General features: G+C 48.8%; 1 protein-coding gene across 1 annotated transcript in view; it reads left to right on the forward strand.

Annotated features, from left to right (window-relative positions):
• PCNT (pericentrin) overlaps window positions 1-13,445 on the forward strand; it is a 1,129,672-nt gene that overhangs the window by 991,068 nt on the left and 125,159 nt on the right. The window contains exons 43-44 of the mRNA XM_086956243.1: window positions 1,083-1,253; window positions 8,921-9,085. Of these exons, the coding sequence (XP_086812369.1) occupies window positions 1,083-1,253; window positions 8,921-9,085 (336 nt within the window). The remainder of the gene's footprint in view (window positions 1-1,082; window positions 1,254-8,920; window positions 9,086-13,445) is intronic.

Below are 13,445 nucleotides of genomic sequence, written 5' to 3' on the forward strand. Positions count from 1 at the left end.
TTTTGTCCAAAATCAAGGTTGCTATGCTGCATTTATTTTTAAGAACTGACCTAACCTCCGAGTGCAATTGAGCACTGTTTAGAATTTGAAAATTGTCTGTGTCTGTGTCTCTCTCTAACCTAGAAAACCAAACTTTTAAAGGGAGTTTAGATTCACCATAGGGGCTAAAAACACACGGAATTCCAAACTTAAGGTGTCCCCTTCACTTTACCCACATACCCCACCATACTCTGTCTTAATTTCTATCCCAATATCTCTTGAGAAGGTTGGAAATTAGATGTTTGATTGGCTGACAGTATTGATGTATGTTAAGTTGAATGATGGTGGAGCTAAGTTGCTGGAATGACAGTGCATAGTAGTGATGGCTATGCATGGGTTGGGCATGGTGGCAGCGTTGTGAGTGTGAGCAAGGTGATGGCTTTGTGAGTGGAGCATTGTGGCTGCCTTGTGCGTGGAGCATGGTGTCGGACTTGTGGGTTGGGGTATGGTGGCGGCTTTTTTCTGCATACTTCTTTAAAATTAAGCTAAGGTTGGATTTGGAGTCAAACATAAAGCCTAAAAAAATTCTGTCTATTTGGGTGGGAGCTTGCTGTTGGAGCTGGCATCTGTTATGTAAGTAATGAAGTTGGGAATGTAATTAGGCCAAGGTAGCAGCGGTAAGGCAAGTAATGGCTTACCCTAGTTCGTAGGTGCTGAATATTTAGTTGAGGGTCTTTTTTCGACCCCCCCAACCAGCTCATTCTGAAGGGTCACCACAGCGCTTGCCCTTTGCATAGATACCCAGACTGGATGCCCTCGGACAAGTAAGTTTGATGCAGAGGGAATTTGGTATGTGACTCTCTTGCCCAAACTTTGTTGTGTGGGGGCCTCCGTGACTGTGTGGGAGTTGTGTGAATAAATGAAGTGGAGAGCTCCAAGGAAAAGCTTGCCTTTCTTTCAAACTCCCCACCTAACTAATTTTTTCCTACGGTATGACTGGAGATGCTAAAATGCTATATATACTGTAGATATTAAGGTATTCTTTTCCGTTCATTTATTCAGTCCTAATGTAATAAAGCTCTGTACATTTCTTGCATCCTTAGAACCCTGTGCAAGGCTCCACTAATCTGACAGATGTGTTAATGGTGGAAAACGATGAACTTACAAAGTCTGTGATCGGACTAACCGAGGAGAAACTGAGATTGAGAAGAGAACTCTCGACCATTGAGAAAGACCTTAAGCACCATTTGCACAGGGGAACAGGGAGTGACCAGGTACAGTACACTGAATATAGACAGGTGCCTTAGTGAGCAACAATTGTAGTCTGGGCAAGGGAAAGGTCATTCATGAGAGATGTCCATAGATTTGACTGTAGGGTTCAGTAAATAATCTACATTTTCAGTAACCTTTTTTCTTGTGAAGCACATATTTTAGTTCTGTTGAATAATTTAAAAAGCAGATTCCTCACCTAGTGAATATCCCCAGGTGTCAGACTGGATCCGAAAACTCAAACAGCAACACTCCTGCACACCGGTAGGTGATATTGTGCCGCTATGCGCCAAATTCATTCCACTCAGCAAGTGAAGAGCAGGCTGAATACAAGTGCCAGCCATGCACACTGACGTTTGTCCTTTCTTTCCATGCCTTCATACACAGGGGTGGAGCTCCGCTCCTTCTCTTCATACTTGAAGAGCTTTTTTTTCTCAACTTTTTTTTTCTTAATTCTACCAGTGTGCAAGGGAACATGTCGCCTAAGAGAGTTTAAACTTTGTAGGGAGTGTTGCAAACAGAAGTCTGTCACATATCCCCCACAAGGTGTGCCCCTGGTGTTTATCGCACAACTCAAGGCCTGTGATGATGGCACCCTGATGAATCAGAAAGCCCTCAGAAAATGCAAAGTTAAACTCTGCATAGAAACCACTGTAAGACTGCACAATGTTCCGCTCCTGGTTGAAGTTTCACTCCTTAAGTTGTCCCCGCAATGGATCTTCATCGCGATCAAAGTCTTTGCACAAGTCCAAAAGGAACCATAGATGTCCAAGCGGGACTTAGCCCTTCCCGCCACTAAATCTCCACAGAAGACACTAGGGTGTCACTGTGCCTCCAGATCTTTAGCTCTTGCTCCACTGAAGACCATTCCAACCTTCGTCCAGATGCACCCCTAATTTCCGCAATGATGCAGCAGAGATTAAAGCCTTTATTTAAGCCATGCTGTTGGCCTTCAACATGCTTCTGCCTCCCTCTGGCATGCCTTCAGAGCCCAAAGAGCTCAGGGGCCTCCAGTTGAGGTACCGCCAGCTGATTTCTCCTCTGCTCCGTCTGTGCCCCTTGGGTCCCACACCAGAGGAAAATCTACAAGCTGTTCTGGAGTCCAACACTGACCTGAAATTGTCTTGACAGAGGTCGCACTCCGATCCCAACATAGCACAGCTATACTCAACGACCCTAACTCTCACAATACCATAGCTGAACACAACTGCACCAACTTTTTGGCTCAGACTGTGACCAGTCATCCATATGGATACGATAATGTATTATGTAATAAGGATAAGTTTGCCCCACCCTATGATGAGAAAAACTAGTCTCTGGACCTGCAAGATGAGTGGGCTGGATATCTCACCTGATACTCTGCTGGTTTCTCCCTTGAATCAGCAGCTGAGTAAAGTGCATTGTGTACCACAGTCATTAGGAGAACTAGTGATGACCAAGGTTTTAGTTGTTTATTTAGTTATTTTTTAACTCAGCGTCCAACCATTGACTGTTTGTTGGTAGAAGTGTCCACTAGCAGACTGAAGCATAACACCTTTCAAACTATTCCTCCAGACAGAGTCCAAACGTGTGGAGAAGTTTGGAAAGAGAATGTTTTCATTGGCCATCCTTGCCTTGAGTTCAATCAGCACAATCTATTTTCTGGGATGTTACACCCATATACTCTGGGATATGGTTAGTAGATCTTACCAGCAGTCCCACACTTACACAGCCCTAGACTCTACTTATTGTCTAGAATGGACTATTGGGACAAGTGTGATACTTCGGCGCCATGCATCTGAGATCCACAGGCTTCTCCCAGGGATGTCCAGGCATCCCTAATGTACATGCTGTTTGACGTGTCACCTGTTTGGCAAAAATATGGACATTGCCCTAGTGCTTTTTAAAGAAAGAAGACAGCCCACAGTGCGCTTCTATGGTCTTTTGGCACCAATTTGGCCACCTTTCCAAATGTTTTGCCCTTTTCAGGGATATGGCAGGGGCTTGGCATATTGGCAGCACCAGGCATTTCTGACTGCATAACTGGCCTCTCAGCTCTTTAGAGATCGGGTTCGTGTCCCGAGCAGATCATGTCCAGACCATCAGGATACATTCCCGTCCCGCACCCCTCTGGCAACAAGCTCAAAACCTCTTTAGTGCACCTTAGAGGCACAAAACCACTGTGTAGTAGGCAGGGTTCGCCACTTCCTCCGTGGATGGCTGAGCATCCTATCTGACCGGTAGGTCGTGCAAACCATTCAGCGGGGCTACACCCTCCCATTCCTTTTTCACCTGGCACCTGTGTCGGAGCAGAGTTTGGTAGGACCATCTGTCTATTCTGCATCAGAAGGTGAGAAAGGGAGGTCTTCTGGGAGAGGTGGATGTCACAGGACTCTGGTCTGCCAGAAAACAGCTCCACATCAGTTTGTTAGAGTTGCAGACACTCCGCTTGCCCCTGAAAAAAGGCCTTTCTGTTCGCTAGCACGTCAGCGCATCGTGTCAGTGAGCTGCAGGCCCTCTAGGTCAGGCCACCGTAGACAGCATTCTTTCCAGACAAACTGGTGTTGAGAACTCTGCCTGCATGACATGGATAGGTCTTACTACCTTTGGCAGGAATGCAGCATGTCACCCTTCCAATTTTCTTTGCCCTACCACCCCTCTCAAGAAGAGGAGAGACTCCATCATTTGTACTCCAAGATAGAACTCTTTCAATTATCGAGCCAAGTACCATCAAGTAGGTGGACAATCAACTCTTTGTTGGCTTCTCTGGAGCATAAAAACGCTAGGCAGTGCAGAAAAATCTCATCTCCACGTGGATAGTCCTCTGCATACAAATCTGTTGCGCAACAGGCTATGAAGCAGCCAACTGAAGGATTAAGCGTGTGGCCCCCAAACCCCCCCCCCCCCCCCCACCCACACCCCCCCCCCCCCCCCCCCCCCCCCCCCCCCTCCCTCCCCCTTCGCTAGCACGCGAAGATCCAGTCCTGGATATGTCTGGCTTCTGTATCTGTTCACAAGATAAGAAATTGCAGTTGAAAATATCCATCAGAAGAATAAGTTTTCTTCAGTAACACTCGTTCTTGTGGATACTCTTACCACAGATTCTTCACCGACCCTGCCACCTCCCCGTTATTTGCAATGGACTCTATCCATCTAGTAAGTTCCCAAACTAGAGATTTGCGCACTGGTTAAGCCAATTTGCTAATTGGATGTACATCTGAGCCTTAGAAAGCAGCTTATGTCAGCACTCCAGGGTAGTGCTTATGTGCACCCCTGTTTGTCACTTCCAGAGTGTAACAACATCAGCGTGGAGCACTCTACACCACTTTCCTGCACACATGAATACTTCTTTTGAGTTTCCAGATCCAGTCTTGTATGTGATTAATCTGCAGTTACGTAGAGAAAGCCCATTAAGAAAGGTAAACAACATGTTCAATTCTACTCACCTTTGTAACTCTTGTGCATGTTGTTCTATGATCTTGTACATCAACCTTCCCCTCTAGTACCCTCCCTTCTTTGAGATTGTGGTCAAATGTAATGATCTATTTGGTAGTGGTCAAAAAAAGAACTGACTATCTGATAGACTACTAGCCACAGATTCCTTAACGTAGAATTATCCCCAGGTGTGAGACTGCATCCGGAAAACTTTTTGCCACAGCATCCCTGCGCGCCCGGGGAACGGCATCGGGCGACTCCGCCCAGTCGTCGTCCATGTACGTGACATCAGCAAGGTCACATAAGTCCCAACCAGGGGCGCCTACGTCAGTTTTTTTCCTTTTCCACGTGCAACGCGGATCCGGTCTCTGTTCGGGCCTGTTTGGGCATTTTTTTCTTTTATCATTGTGATATCTTTTGGTGGAACAGTGTGCAAATGCCTTCAGGTTTTAAAACTTGCACATCTTGTGGGCGTCTTATGTCGGCAACTGACCCTCACCTCATTTGCATGTGGTGTTTAGTGGAAGATCATGGCACCACTGATTGTGAAGCGTGCCAACAGTTGAAGCCAAAGTCGCGACGCGAGCGCCGGATGAAACTACTCTTGGGCGCATCTCTCAAGGTCGGCTTCATCCCCTCGATCAGCCTCGGCAGAAGGTTTCATAAGCGGCCGTCGTCGTCGACGTCCTCATCCCTCTCCAATGTCGCACGAGCGTTACTCCCCGGTGGCTAAGTGTCGCAGATTGTGCCCGGGGTCTGGTGTTCGGCCTGCCGGGGGCTTGGGCCCTCCGCAGGTGATGCGGCCCGCGTGTCGTCCTCCTATCCACCGTTTCCCGGTGAGGGGGCTTCGAGAGCCCAGATGGAAACATATGCGGCAGCTTTGCAGGCCTTGCTGGCGTCTCCTCCTGCTTGCCCTCCTGGGACGTCGGCAGATCCCTTGCATTAAGCAGGTCCCTCCGCCGCGTCACCGGCTGGCTCGGCTCCAGGCTTGGAGGAGGTGGTGCTGTTGGGGTGCGGCCCTTCGGGGGTCCCTCCTTCCGACCACGGCACCTCTGCCTTGCCGCAAACTCCAGCGGGAGTTACTGTGGTGTCGCAGGAGGTTGCCGGGACTCGGGTCGCATCCCCGAACCACGCTCGGCCCTCTGGACAGGCGGCGGCCTTGTTCACGGCTGAGCTGCCGCTCTGGGTCGAGGCTGGACAGGGACCCCTCTTCCCCTCCGGGCCCCTCTCGTCCCTCCACGCAGGCGGCTGCCTCGTCGGAGGTTGAGTAGAAGGTTGAATCGGCCCTTGCGGCGCCGCATGGGTTGGCGGACCACCTCCGTCACATTCTGGGCCGAGGCTGGTCGAGGGCTTCTTGTCACTCCCCCTGGTCCCTCTCGTCACTCCAGGCAGGCGGCTGCCTCGTCAGAGATAGAGTCTATGCTGTTCCGGTGCTGCCCCTTGGCCACTTTGTCTCTGGCTCAGCTCCGGTCCCCGGCGCTGCGTGACTTGGAGGAGCCCCGTCCTGCGTCTCCTTAGGTGCCGGATGGTGATGACGTCGTGCCTCAGGCTGCGGACTCTACGCCGTCGGAAAAGTGTCAAGTCGCTGATTAGTGTTCTCTGGAGGTTGGGTGCCTGCTGGTGTCATCCTCCCCAGAGGCAGCCTGCCGGGTGGTGGCTTTTTCACCGGCGTCATCAAAGGGCGGCTCCCCACCATTACCGAGGCCGCAGTGTTCGCTGGTGGAGCAACAGGTCCCCCCCTCTTCGGGTCCTCCTTCTAACTTCCAGGTCTGGCCTTTACCCGCCCCACTTGGCTTCGGGGACAGCCGCCTTAGTTTACAGCCATCGCCCACGGAGGAGCTGCTTTCTCCACCGCGGGGCCCTACGGAGGCGGGTGCGGCCTTCTCTCACGCAGTGTCCACGGCTGTGGCTTTTCTGCGCATGGGTGACGCGGTTGTTCATTTCCCGGCAGAACATCTTTTGGAGGTTCTCCACCAGGGCCCTGGTGGTGGGAGGGAGCTATTGCTTCCTTTTGGGGGTTCGCGCCTTTCTTCCCTGATGGGGTCTTGGGGGCGCCCCGCCACAGAGGATCCGGTGCCCCAACACCTCCTGCACTGGCATCTTCCAGCGCCACGTGACCCGGCATGTCTTTCCCTCCACCCCTCTGCCTCCAGTCCACTTTTGCGGATGGCTTTTCCCTCCCTGCCGCCACTGTTGTCTCCACCGTCCCGGGAGGCCCGCTTGCTGGACTCTTGGGGGTGCAACATGTTCACCTCGACCATCGCTGCTATGTGGGCCCTTAACACCTTATGTATGGCCACCTCTTCTTTGTGGGACTTGGCTTAGTCCTTGGGATCCGCCGCTTCACAGGAGACTGTTCAGGTTGACTTGGGGCATCATGCGTTTATTCTCCGCTCCGCTCTGGACATCTTGGATGTGCTGGGCAGTGCCATGGCTTCCTCGGTCGCCCTCCATCGCCATGTTTGGCTTCGGGACCGTGTGTTCCCTGAAAATGTTCGGGAGCGGCTGGTTGATCTTCCATTCTCCTCCTCCCCCCCTCTCCCCCCTCAGTGAATGCTGAGTTGATCTGGTTCTTGGACCTTCTTTTGGGCCGGTTGCCCCTGCTGTGAGGTGTGTTTTATGGCCACTCAAGTCCTCCTTGCTGGGACTGTGGCTTTGTTGGCTGCTGGACGGCCCTTTGTTGACTGTGTGTTTTTGCTTGAGTTATCTGCACAGAATTGGCCCTGAGATTAGGCCTTCTGTTTTTCTCTTGGGCTGCTTGACAAGCCTTCTGCTGGTTTTTTCCCCTTGGCTCTTTCGTTTTTTCCTCTGCTGCAGAAGTTTCTTCCAAAGAGGGTTCCCATGTCTTGGGACTTAACGTACCCTATGTGGGGTAGTGGTAGCTGTTATATAGCTTGCGCTGTGCTAGGGAGTTCTGGTCGCCTTCGGGCCCCTGCTCTCCATGGCGTTTATGTATGCTGATGCTTCTTTAGGTTGTGTGCGCGGCCCCTTCGTAGTAGTGTGTCCGGGCATTTCCTCGCCTTCATGCTCTTGTCCTGGAGGCTGGGATGGTTCTGTTTCTCCCTTTGTCAGGCATAGCCTACCCGGTCTTCCTGGGGACCCAGGCAGTTTTTCCTGCTTCGGGTGGCTTATTACTGCCGGCGCTGCTCTGTCTGGTCTGTTGCCTTCCGTCTATGGTGGGTTTGCCTTCTTTTCCCTCGTATCATTGGGCCCTCTAGGCTTTTCTTCCGTTGTCTTGCTTTTTGTTCCTTCCTCTTCTTTGGCAATGTAGAGGCTGGGTCTATAGGTACTCCTGTGCTCCTCTGCTCTGGTTGCTCCAGGATTGAGGCTGGCCTTCTTTCGTCCCTCCTTTCCCTCCCTCTTGTTTCTGAGGGTCCTGGTCCCATTGCTTCCCTCTGGGTTTGGGTCATTTGGCCGTGCCCTGTCCTGGCTCCCTTGGTGGGGTCGTTGCACTCTGTGCTGGGGTTGCCTTAGAGGTCTGTTGTTCCCTGTTTATCTTAGAACTGGCTCCCCTTCATGGCTCTTGGTCCGGGTTGTAGTCCTGCTGCATGTTGTCATGACATTTTGCATATGTTCCTTGTCTTAAGGGGGGTACTGTTTTCATAACTGGCAGGGTGGCTGCTCAGGGCTGAGCTCTGTTCTTTCTTTTATCACTGCTTTTGGGTACTGCAATGTTGGCACTGCTCCTTATGGTATTCTTCGTCACCATTCAGTTTTTCTTTTCCATTTTTCTGCTGTTTAGCACACTGTTCCCATTCTTCCACAGTTTCTCTACTGGCTCCCCATTGTGGCGCGTTAAGTTCTCAGAAGAAAACTGAAATAGGCGCGCCGGGGTGGAACTTATGTGACCTCGCTGATGTCACGTACGCGGACGACGCCTGGGCGGAGTCGCGTGATGCCGGTGCGCAGGGATGCTGTGGCAAAATGTTTTCCGGATCCAGTCTCATGCCTGGGGATAATTCTACGTTATGGAATCGGCGGCTAGAATCGTCTCTACCAGATGCATCGTTACCGAAGGTAAGTAACTCGTACAATACTCCTATATAGGCTGTTGTGGCCTTTCCAGTCCCTCCACTTATGAGGAACAGACATCCTTTGTGTTTAAAGGAATATAGCTTGAAGGTCTGAGGTCATGAGTTATTACAAAGAGAAACTTGTATGTTCTCTAGATTTACCCAAATAATGCTGTGGACACTTGATGCGCAATGTCACATATTGTTTTTTTATTATTTGATACCTGTTTGATCATTCCGGATAGGTCTGGTCACTGGATCCTTCTGATACTGCTCCTGATGCAGAGAAACTTAATTGGCAGCGAGAAAAAATTATTTTACAGAATGCCTTAAAACAGTCGGAGGCTGAGCTGGCAAGAGTGACTGCAGGAATTGAAAACCGTCCAGTAGCCGAGACCTCTAATTCGAAGGCAAGTTACAACTGTACTGACGTAAGCAATTATCTAGGAAACAAATGTGGCAGTAGGTTATGACTGACCCTAGTCAATGCTGCACTTACCTGGGCCAGGGAGAATATCACGAAATAACTGGTCAGATACCCACAGAATCACTGTGCCAGAGAGATTAATAAAGATGAACTAGATCTCATGTGAACTTATTAAATGACTATTCTAAAGTTGAACTGTCTTAAATGTACTAAAACGTGTCCCTGTACTAGGAAGGATAGACCACCATCAGTGGTTTCGTATAAACTTCATGCCGAGTGTCCCTACAGTAAAGGAATCTGGTGGATCCACCCCTCTTGACCCAAAATTGTATACTAAATATGTTCACAAATTCTGACCTAAAATATTAAACCTGAGTGAGTTAAAACATTGGAGTTAAGTTTTGGAAGATTTAATAATATTGTAATAAAATATATAGTGAGGGTTATGCAAATTGTTTTGCCCTTCAGGCTCAAATCCTCTATTTGTTCTTCAACTTGTGTTTTTAAATAATGGAGCCACCATTCCCAATGTTGCAAAGGACTGTGGGATGTACCGGTGTTGATTAGAGCCAATCTGGGACTTCTCCCACAGAAAAGGGCAAGACCAGGTATTCTATTTGCAAACCAGTAGTGAAATAAAATTGAGAGAGTACATCCTCATCATTTGATCATTCAGTTTCCAGTAAATGTTGGCTTTGAAGAAGCTATGCACCCAAAAGCCACAGACTATTGCCTATTCACTCATCCACTGTGTTCCTAGATGAACAGTTTGGCCGACAAATATTTTTTGGCGATTGCTCTGTTTATAAGGGGCATTTTGCATGCTTTGTGTAACCTCTGCAAGCCTTTCCCTGGCTTTGTCTTGAACACTTTATTTGATTTTTAATTCTGCTGCCTTCTGGCTATGTAGGCATTTCTTGCAATAACCTCAAACCACCTGTTTGCCTCTTCTCTTACTTATGTCACTCTTCCAGTCCTTGAACGTTACAGCTTTACAGGGCTTGTCCTTTCTTTAGAGAAGGAATGTGAAAATGGTCCCTCTGTGAACAGCGTTTCCTTTTCATAATTAAAAAACAAGATAACCAACTACTCCTGTTTTGAGCATTGAGACAAATGTTCTACTGAGACTATTATTAAAGCCCTGATCGAGTCCTCTGACTTCATTTGGTTGGTTCACTTCTCATCCCCTCTCATCCTTTCCTATCTTATTTGCCCCATTTCCAGCACCCAGCTTTCACTGACTTCTTGGTCTCCACATCTGTGGAATTCTGCCATGCTGTTTCGGTTAATGTCATCTCATTGACAGAGTATTTTCTCTGAGGCCTTGTGTTAGCAGTCTCCTTTCTCCTTCATGTTAGGAGAACCAGTTGTCTAAGTATTTTACAGACACGGGTTGTTTAAGCCTATCTGATAGAGACTTTGAGCACAGATTCCTTACCTTCGAATATTCCCCATCATCAGACTGGTTCCGCATAATCTTTTTTTTTTTTTTTGTCCTCATCTCACCAATAAGCATCTGCAGATCTTACATATCTGAAAGAGACACGTTCGTGATAGATTCCTTACCTTAGAATATCCCCAGGCGTCAGAATGGATCCGGAAACTTTTGCGTAGCAATACCCCTGCGCGTCGTCCGTGGCTCCGCGTCCGTCGTCTGCGTCGTTAGCGCCAGAATGACGTTGCTGGAGTACTTGGACGCCGCCTGTGAGAAGTTGGCCTTGATAAATAGTGCTCACTATTCTAGTGATCACTGTGTATCATTCCAAACGACCGGATGGTGCTCGTTTCCGGATTATCACCCGATCCAGTGACCGGTCGAAAAGAGGAGAGATTTTCGTGCATAGAAGCTTTCCAGATTAATATCAGCGACATGCCGGTTAAGCGGGAGAGAGTTGTGACCATGTCCGCAGCATGCTAGGGGAAGGAGAACCAAGCCGTGTAGTTGGAACATAAACGCTTTAACGTCTCATTCACTTATTTTCCAAAGACGCGAACAAGCACATGGGTACGCACGGACTTTGTTGACCTTGCCAGTTCTTATAATTGTACCACGCTGTGTTTTTTCAGCAGTTCAACGGATTATAATCTCCACTTTTCTGCGTTTTACGAAATCACATCATTCTTACACACGCCTTTCATGAACACAAGTATCGCCCCTGAGGAAGGGCCTAACAGGCCCGAAATGCATTGGGCAGGGCTATATGTTTGGGCAAGAAATTTTTGATTGTTCATGATGTACAAAGAAAATCGATTTGTGTATATATATCTTCAGAAACTCATGAATTGCGATATTCACTGATATTCAAGTGAATCTTATGTTTCTTGAATTTGAAATGCCAGTAAAATTTAATACCCGCAAATAAAATGATTTATGAATTTTTTATGAGTAAACAAACGTGTTGAAACAATTCAACCGAGTTAGGTTGCAATCGCAACAGTGCGTAAAGTGCAAGCGGTTTCCGCGTGGTCATTTTTTGCATGTTAATATACCGACACACAATGGACAGTGTGTCTCCCTTCTCAGCACGCGTAATTCACTGATGTCTATCATTTACAAAAAAGGTGTCTATTGTTTATATTGTTAGGAGTGCCTCTCCCATTACTAATTATTGTTTTGTTACCCCCTTATAGAGTGGGGATTGACATTGTTGGTCCAATGGAACCCCAGACAGCATCAGGGCACAAGTTTATACTGGTGGTGGTGGACCATGCCACCAGGTATCCTGAAGCTATTCCCCTTAGGGCCACTAAATGTAAATGTAAATGTACATGTATTTATATAGCGCAAATCGCCCACATCGCAGGCATCTATGCGCTTGCTTAGGGAACCTGTCCTGGTATTCCCCTGTGGGATAGCCCCGGCAGGGTATCCACAAGGTGAAAGCCAGGCATCCCGCCGCGAGGGGCCGTTGTGGAGATTAAGCAAGCTATTGCCCAGAGTCGCAGAGTGTGAACCCGTGAGTCGAGGAGGCACCGGAGCGAGAATTATCGAGTCCGTGGAATTATTGAGCCCAACCCCCGTTGAGGCGGGGAATTGAACCCTGGTCCAGGGCCGATCTCAGCTTCCGGGTCTGCCGCCTCTAACCCCTGAGCCACACTTCTCCACTACGCAAACACAACAGGTGATGGACCGAATGTGGATCAATGTCACACACTCACCCCAGTCCAAAGATCTGGGCCCAAATCCATCGTTTTTTTGCACTCCACACTCCACTACAGCACCTGTTGTGGCAAGAGCCCTAGTTGGAGTGTTCTCCAGAGTGGGCTTCCCTAAGGAGGTTGTCTCTGACAGAGGTGCAAACTTAATGTCAGGATATCTGACTGCTATGTGGAAGGAATGTGGTGTCCACTACAAGTTCACTACACCCTATCATCCACAATGCAATGGGCTTGTTGAAAGGTTCAACAGGACCCTAAAAGGGATGACTCATGGACTACCTGAAAAGCTCAGGCGTAGATGGGATGTCCTGATACCCTGCCTTTTGTTTGCTTACAGAGAGGTCCCACAGAAGGGGGTTGGCTTCAGCCCTTTTGAACTTCTGTATGGGCATCCTTTGAGAGGGCCCCTATGTTTGGTGAAGGAAGGATGGAGAGACCTCTCAAAAAGCCTGCAACCAACATAGTGGACTATGTACTTGGTCTCCGCTCCAGGATGGCTGAGTACATGGAAAAGGCTTCTAAAAACCTTGAGGCAAGCCAAGAACTCCAAAAAGCTTGTCATGACCAAAAGGCTGTCCTGACTGTGTACAAGCCTGGACAGAAGGTGTGGGTGTTGGAGCCAGTGGCCCCAGCAGCACTCAAAGACAAATGGTCTGGGCCCCACACAATCCTTGAGCAAAAGGGAGAGGTCACCTACCTGGTGGACCTTGGAACTCCCAGGAGCCCCCACAGGGTGCTCCATGTGAACAGGCTCAAAGCATATGTTGACAGGAAGGACATGAGCTTGCTCATGGCCACAGATGAGGGACAGGAGGAGGAGAGTGACCCTCTCCCAGACCTGCTCACTCAGAATCCTGATGATGGATCAGTAGATGGTGTTGTCTTTTGTGGCAGCCTCTCTGACCATCAACAGAAGGATTGCAAACAAGTTCTTCAATCCTTCAGACATATGTTCTCTCTGACACCCAGTCAAACCAATTGGTGTACCCATGAGGTTGACACTGGTGACAGCCTGCCAGTCAAGAGTAAAATCTACAGGCAGCCTGATCATGTTAGAGACTGCATTAAGACAGAAGTGCAGAAAATGTTGAAGCTGGGAGTCATTGAGCCCTCAGATAGCCCTTGGGCTAGTCCAGTAGTTCTAGTGCCAAAGCCTCACACCCAGGGTGGTAAGAAAGAGATGA

The sequence above is a fragment of the Lissotriton vulgaris genome, chromosome 2_1, assembly GCF_964263255.1.
Source record: "Lissotriton vulgaris chromosome 2_1, aLisVul1.2, whole genome shotgun sequence".
NCBI lineage: Eukaryota > Metazoa > Chordata > Amphibia > Caudata > Salamandridae > Lissotriton > Lissotriton vulgaris.